Source organism: Ylistrum balloti, unplaced genomic scaffold (genome assembly GCF_031769215.1).
Source record: "Ylistrum balloti isolate Yb309-2 unplaced genomic scaffold, AGI_CSIRO_Ybal_v1 Utg370732, whole genome shotgun sequence".
In the NCBI taxonomy this organism is placed as follows: Eukaryota; Metazoa; Mollusca; class Bivalvia; order Pectinida; family Pectinidae; genus Ylistrum; species Ylistrum balloti.
The window spans coordinates 146,349-154,050 of record NW_026782432.1 but is presented as its reverse complement, the minus strand read 5'-3'; the positions used below and the strand labels follow the sequence as shown (position 1 = coordinate 154,050).

At 37.1% G+C, this 7,702-nt stretch overlaps 1 protein-coding gene across 1 annotated transcript; it reads left to right on the top strand.

Moving 5' to 3' along the window:
- Nucleotides 1–4,369: 4,369 nt before the first annotated feature.
- LOC132557832 (zinc finger protein 431-like) lies at nucleotides 4,370–7,255 on the top strand. The gene is made up of 2 exons (XM_060222359.1): nucleotides 4,370–5,152; nucleotides 5,699–7,255. Exons 1-2 carry the CDS (start codon nucleotides 4,370–4,372, stop codon nucleotides 7,253–7,255), a joined length of 2,340 nt encoding a protein of 779 aa, XP_060078342.1.
- The last annotated feature ends 447 nt before the right edge of the window (nucleotides 7,256–7,702 follow it).

Sequence of the window (7,702 nt, the reverse complement as noted above, 5' to 3'; positions counted from 1 at the left end):
TCTCTAAACAAATTGGACCGGACAGACCACTGTCTGTGAAGACGGACTGAATAAAACAAGCCGAATTGTCAACATTTTGATTGTAGCATTTCAAACATAAGTCAGGATAAATGCGAAAAAAATAAGAAGACCAGGTGTTCCCGCCATGGAAATCTTGGTCAATCCAAGTAAGTAATGTCAGGTTCTCAAATGAGAACAATGTATACTACAACGGAACCAACAGGTCATCTAATGAGTATCAAACACGCCAAGCTTTGTATCGCACAAAGAAAAAGAATATTTTTCAAAGCTCGCCAGAAAGTAAAATGAGATTAGTAGGCCCGCCAAATTTCCTAAACAGACAACTCCGGTCAAAATAGTCAAACCGATAAGAGCATACGTAACACCTACAGAACAAAAGCTCGCCTGAATTCTTTTTTATCACTGAACCCCATCTAGCATTAGAAGGTGGATTCATAAACTGGATTTTTGATCTCAATGTACTAATAGCTAAACTGGAAATATTGCAATATATTATTTGATGCTTATACAGAAATAAGTCACATTACTACCGGAAGTAACATTAAACCCTACAGCAACCCTCAATCCAAACACCCAGTACTCCTATACACATACTCTTATAAAGGAGTTCATTGACTTGACTTTAGATTTGACACAAAAGCCTACAATATTTACAAAAAAAAATCTCAAAAATAATTTACAAAGATTCCCGGAGGTAATAGATTAGATCCAAGGAAACCAGGAAACCAAATGTCCGTTACATACTTATGATTATTGTTGATGTCTTCCAACACAGGCACTAAAAACTTGACTTTATTTCGACACCAGAATGCGCGAAGACCAAAATACTTGAAAAAAAATCCTTTCCCTCAAAAATCATTTTAAAAGCCTCCCGGAAGTAATAAGGGATACTCAAAGAATCCCTGAAACCAACCCAATTCAACTATCAGTTCCCTAAAGTCCTAAACTGACTTATTTCCATAGAGTTACTAATTCCAACTCCGGAGAGTATTAAAATTAACCCCCAAATCAACTAACGAACCCAAACATTAATACCCCAGATCACTTATAAAGGATTTTTCTTTTATGCCTTTCAACAATTACCGACAACTTAACATTTAGAAACAAACGCTGACGTCGACGCTGGGGAAACAACATAAACACCAACCCCCTCCCCTCCCTCCCCTCTCCTCGGGCGATCTATACACGAAAACGGATGCGCGTGTGGACCTATTGTATTGGGTTAATTTTATCATGTCATTAGTATATCCCTAATCTCCAGTCAAGCGTTTGGAGTGACCACGATTATCTTATCTGCTCCAAAACCCGGATTTTTTTGCTATGACTGACTGTAACAAACAGGTAAACTACACTAGAGTTTATTTGTAAGAAACCGCTTTGAGGTTAATTCGTTATTGTCAAAAAGTAATGAAATAAACACGATTAAGTAATGGTAACTCAAATCTGAGGTTCCGATATATTACACCTTTAATATCTATGCACGTGTTCTTTGCAAGACCATATCTCCGTAACATGCGTATATATTGCACCAGTGTCGTATATATATAATACAGAGACTGGCAACCCCCTCCCTCCAGTTCTCGTAGGATCACATATGACTACATTGTCTTATTGAAAGAAATGTATCGAGATTTTGGTGGGAGTATGAAAAATCTACATACCCTTTTGTAACTTCAATGAGTTGCATCAGAGACCTATCATGGTGGTATTGAGAATTGAGCTGAGTGATTTAAATGTGGGGATTTTAAAACTTCAAAATATTTTTTGACCAACAACAAGCAACAGAAAGAGCGTATTTTATTTCAAAGTCAAGAACGGCACAGATCCCATAAACACACGATCAGCGGTGGTCGATACTAATATGATATTATGTCATTAAAGTCAGAAGATGAAAAGATCAGGAATAGGCTAATTTTGCATACCCAAGAAGGAAACAAAAGAATTCAGTTTGGCCACCAATGACATAAGTCACTATTCAGGGATTAATCAAGACAAATTTTACTACCGGAAAAGGGTAGTATTCCCCAAGTGATATATTACCCCCTCTGAATATAAACAAATTCTTTGTCAAGAAAATATACTGAAAGCATTGGAAATTGATGTTGCTGATGAACCTATCTCTAACTACATCAAATCATTGGATCGTGGGCTGTTCAAGTCACATGCATGTATCCTACTCCAGCAATGTCAAAGGTTATCAGATGGACTTATAATAAGATATCATGTGGATATAGTAATTACTGTGTCTGTGGTCCAATATTCATTTGTCTTTGGTTTAGTGACTGTTCATAAAAAACTTCTTGTTTTCACTATTGCTTGAAAAGTATGGGATGGATCTTTCTCAGATATGATTTGTATATTCTCCTTGGTCTCTAGTTGTGTTTGTGTGATTTTTATCGGAAAAACAAACTAGCTGTAAGAAACTTATCTTAGATTTTGACAATGAAAGTTTGTTATCACTTTTTCATGAAAAACAGGATGGTTCCTTTTCTCCAGTCTTTGTCATTATAGTTGTTACCTTTTCATTTTTGGTCAGAAAAACAAAAACACTGCCAGTCAGTCATCGTGCGTTTTGACATTAAAATTCGTCATGGTTATTCCTTGAGAATAACAAGATGGTTGATCTTTCTGAAATTTGATAGGTAGATTTCCCAGGGTCCTGTTGTGTCCTTTTGATTGAGGGACTATTCAGAACATCTTTTAATATCATTTAACTATGAAAGTATGTTATTGTTAGTTCTTGAAAGATTAAATTGACTATCATTGATTACCATGGGAAAACAGGGTCCTGTTGTGTCCTTTTGATTGAGGGACTATTCAGAACATCTTTTAATATCATTTAACTATGAAAGTATGTTATTGTTAGTTCTTGAAAGATTAAATTGACTGTCATTGATTACCATGGGAAATCAGTGAGATTCATCAGTCATTAATCCTTAAGTCACAATAAATCCAAAATGACAATAAGCAGAGTCAACAGTTAATCCAAAATGACAATAAGCAGAGTCAAAAGTTAATCCAAAATGACAATAAACAGAGTCAACAGTTAATCCAAAATGACAATAAGCAGGGTCAACAGTTAAGCCAAAATGACAATAAGCAGAGTCAACAGTTAATCCAAAGTGACAATAAGCAGAGTCAACAGTTAATCCAAATTGGCAATAAGCAGAGTCAACAGTGAAGCCAAAATGACAATAAGCAGAGTCAACAATTAATCCAAAGTGACAATAAGCAGAGTCAACAGTTAATCCAAAATGACAATAAGCAGAGTCAACAATTAATCCAAAGTGACAATAAGCAGAGTCAACAGTTAATCCAAAATGACAATAAGCAGAGTCAACATTAAAGACAAATTGATAATGAATAAGTGTTAGCTAACAATATTGCCAAAGTGGTAATAAATGCAGACTGACAACAAGCTCATTGTTACACCTATCATTTTTCAGCAGAGTTGCAAACAAAAGCTATTTCACTTTACTTGGATGAGCCCACTCTGGTTTTGAATGTTTTTGCTGCTCAGCTTACAGCAGGGAAAAGTTGTAGCACCTATAAGGCTTTATACTCATTAAAAATCTGTCTAGTAGTAAGACAGTTTTTATACCAGACTTGATACTCCAGGGGTTGTAGTCAATTTTCCTCTTTGCATTCCTTGAACATTTCCTAGCAAAATTGGAGGTTCACTGTGTGACACCTGTTAGGATGAGATGACAAGTTTGATCCTTTGATATACATAAAATGAATCACAAGGTTGCATAAAGGTTTTGAAGTTCGGTGTCACTGCTTTGTAATCTGCGAAGGAGAATATTGGTCTGTGATTGGTCAGTTGTTTTTTCCTGAAATCCACTCTAGACCAATCAAATTACTACTTGTGCCTTCACTTTTGCCAGGAAGTGTTCCAGAGGTGCAGAGAGCAATGATGAGCGCAGCTCCTGGGCTATGGAGAATGTTTTTATTCAAAATTTTTCAAACAGCTGAACACTAGACTTCAGAATTATTATGTGATATTAAGAAGTACAGATCACTATAAAGATACACTTACAGCACATTGAGCACAAAACTCTTCAATTTTGAAAACAAGATTACTATAGTGATAACTATTAAAGGTGGATTTTAGCATTTTTTAAAAAATTTTATATTTCAGAAATGTGAGAAGAAGTTCATTGACATGTTTCAGTTAGAGGCACACAGTGGGACACATACAGGCGAGGAACCAAACATGATGAAATGTGAGAAAAATTTCAGTGATTCGTTTGGCTAGTCATCAGGACACTTAATGTGAAGAATCAAATATGAACGGCTGATATCTGAGAAAGAGCTAAGTGGCCTGTGTCAGCTAGAGGTACATAGCATGACACCTACAGCAATGGAATCAAGCATATTGAAATGTGAAACAGACTATAGCGACTCGTCTTGTCTAGAGGTACAAAGCACAGCACATACAGGACTGGAACCAAACTTGCCGAAATGTGAAACAGACTTTAATGACTTGTCTCAGCTAGAAGTACAAAGCACAGCACATACAGGACTGGGACCAAACATGTTGAAAAGTGAAACAGACTCTTATGACTTGTCTCAGCAAGAAGTACAAAGCATAACACATACAGGACTAGAGCCAAACTTGTCGAAATGTGAAACAGACTCTAGTGACTTGTCTCGGTTAGAAGTACAAAGCACAACACATGTAGGACTGGAGTCAAACTTGTTGAAATGTGAAACATTCTATAGTGACTTGTCTCGGCTAGAAGTATACACCAGAATACATTCCAAAAAAGACAAAAATTATGATGACCTACAGAATGACAAAAAGAATCCGTTCATGTGTGGTGTTTGTGGTGAAGAGTACCACATCCTTAGTGATTTACAATTACACATCAAAATACACCAAAGTGATACAGCACACACATGTGATGCTGACGAAGCAAAGACTGCTACAGAGGAGATAAGACACCGATGTGTTTTATGTGGCGAGGGATTTAGTCAAACACACAGCTTACAAATGCACATCAGATCTCATATAGGAGAAAAACTAATGAAATATGATATTTCTGGTAAAATGTTCGTTCAAGCATCTTGTGAAAAAACGGACATGGGAACACATATCGATACGGTCGAGAAGCCACACCAGCCTGAAGTTTGTGGTATGGAATTTAGCCAAGAAAATGATTTACATAGACACTGCAGTGTAAAACATACGCACAAATATCCGTATATATGTTATATATGTGACAAGAACTTCAGTCGCATATCATATTTAGAGGCACATATGAAATTGCATACAGGGGTAAAGTCATACAGTTGTCATGTTTGTAAAAAACGTTTTAAACACACAGATGACCTGCAGGCACATATGAATTTACATACAGGGGAAAAGTCGTACAGCTGTCACGTATGTGACAAGCATTATAAACAGGTGTTAAACCTTCAGAAACACATGCAGTCACATACACAGGAAAAGTCCTACAGTTGTCACATATGTAAAAAAAATTTTAAACGTGCATTTAACTTGCAGACTCACATGAAATTACATACAGGGGAAAATTCATACAGTTGTTATGTGTGTAGCAAACAATTCTTAAGGGCAGGTAGCCTGCAGACACACATGGCGTTACATACAGGGCAAGCTTTGTACAAGTGTTGTATATGTGAAATCACCTTTAGTGATATTGTTGATTTGCAGGTGCACAATTTGTCACATTCTGGTGAATATATATACAAATGTGACACTTGTGGTATGAAATTTCAACACAACTCTGACTTACAGGAGCATTTAAAAATACATCCGGAGGAGATATCACATGAATGTGATACATGTGGCGTAAAACTTGCAAGCGCCTCTGCCTTACGAAAACATAGAAAATTACATAAAAGGAAGGCGTCACACAAATGTGATGCATGTAATGAACAATTTGAACGTGCATCTGACTTAAAAAAGCACGTTAAATTACATACAGAGAAGGAACAATACAAATGTGATACATGCAGTGAAAAGTTTGAGTGTGCCTCTGACTTAAAAAAGCACGTTAAATTACATACAGAGAAGGAACAATACAAATGTGATACATGCAGTGAAAAGTTTGAGTGTGCCTCTGACTTACAAAAGCACGTTAAATTACATACAGAGAAGGAACAATACAAATGTGATACATGTGATGAAAAATTTGGATGCAGGGCTGAATTAGGAAAGCATATTAAGCTTCATAAGGGTAAAAAACCATACACATGTGATGTATGTGGTCAAATCTTTAAACGCAATGCTGGATTACAGATACACAAGAGAACACACACGGGAGAAAAGCCATTCATGTGCGACTTTTGTGGAAAAGGATTTAGTCAGGCACAAGGTTTACGATCACACATAACAACACATACGGGAGACAAGCCATACAAATGTCATGTCTGCAGTCAGTCATTTAGTCAGTCAGCTGGATTACGGGCTCATTCAAGGTTGCATACGGGAGAGAAGCCATACATGTGTAAAATCTGCGGTAAAGAATTTAGTCAGATGATCAGCTTTCAAAGACACCATCGTACACATACAGGTGAAAAACCATACAAATGCGAAATATGTGGAAAGAAGTTTAGTCAGAGTAATAACCTACAGAGACACTTCAGAACACACACAGGTGACAGGCCATACACATGCCACGTGTGTGATAAAAGTTTCAGCCGGTCTTCTTACCTACAAGCCCACATGCGGACACATACAGGCGAGGCTCCATTCAAATGTAACATTTGCGGTAGGTTTTTTAATCATGAATCTAACATAAAACGACACTTGAAAACACATAGAAACGGACAAGAATTTAAATGTGATTCTACTACCGAATTAGAGAAACACGCGGTGTCACATACAGATGGGATGACTGACCCTCAGCTATGTATAAGGGCTGAGATCACTGGAAAACTAAATGACTGTGAATATGTTAGTGGAAACTCCATTCAGAGGATAGAAACGGAGACACATACAAGACAAAAGTCATATAACATTGGAGAGGAGCTCAGTGTGGAAACTATAGAGAAGAAACAAACTGGGATACATCTAGAGGAATTGACATCTGAAGATGATTGTGGTCGAACTGGAGAGTTGTCTAACCAACAGAACAATACCAACTCATATGGAAATATTCTAGAGAAACAATTTGAATGTGGGATCTGTAATAAGGAGTTTTACGAAATTTCAAACCTACAAAAACACATGAAAACACACACGGGGGAAAAGATTAATGAGTGTTGACAGTATCATATCAGTCCTAATAATATTACCTGATCTGTGATAAAAGTGGGCAATGTCAGCATTGTAGGACTTTGTATGTGGTAAGGGTAGGTGACATCAACATTGTATGACCTTGTCTGTGGTAAGGATGGGTGACATCAACATTGTAGGACCTTGTCTGTGGTAAGGATGGATGGCATCAACATTGTATGACCTTGTCTGTGGTAAGGATGGGTGACATCAACATTGTATGACCTTGTCTGTGGTAATGGTAGGTGACATCAACATTGTATGACCTTGTCTGTGGTAAGGATGGGTGACATCAACATTGTTTGACCTTGTCTGTGGTAAGGATGGGTGACATCAACATTGCATGATCTTGTCTGTGGTAAGGGTGTGTGACATCAACATTGTATGACCTTGTCTGTGGTAAGGATGGATGACATCAACATTGTATGACTTTGTGGT

Bases quoted from the DNA above. Each gene is read 5' to 3' on its own strand.
- LOC132557832 (XM_060222359.1), top strand. From the start codon at position 4,370: ATGACACCTACAGCAATGGAATCAAGCATATTGAAATGTGAAACAGAC. The intron at 5,153-5,698 runs GTTTGTGGTATG...GTTGATTTGCAG, and splicing joins AGAAGCCACACCAGCCTGAA to GTGCACAATTTGTCACATTC.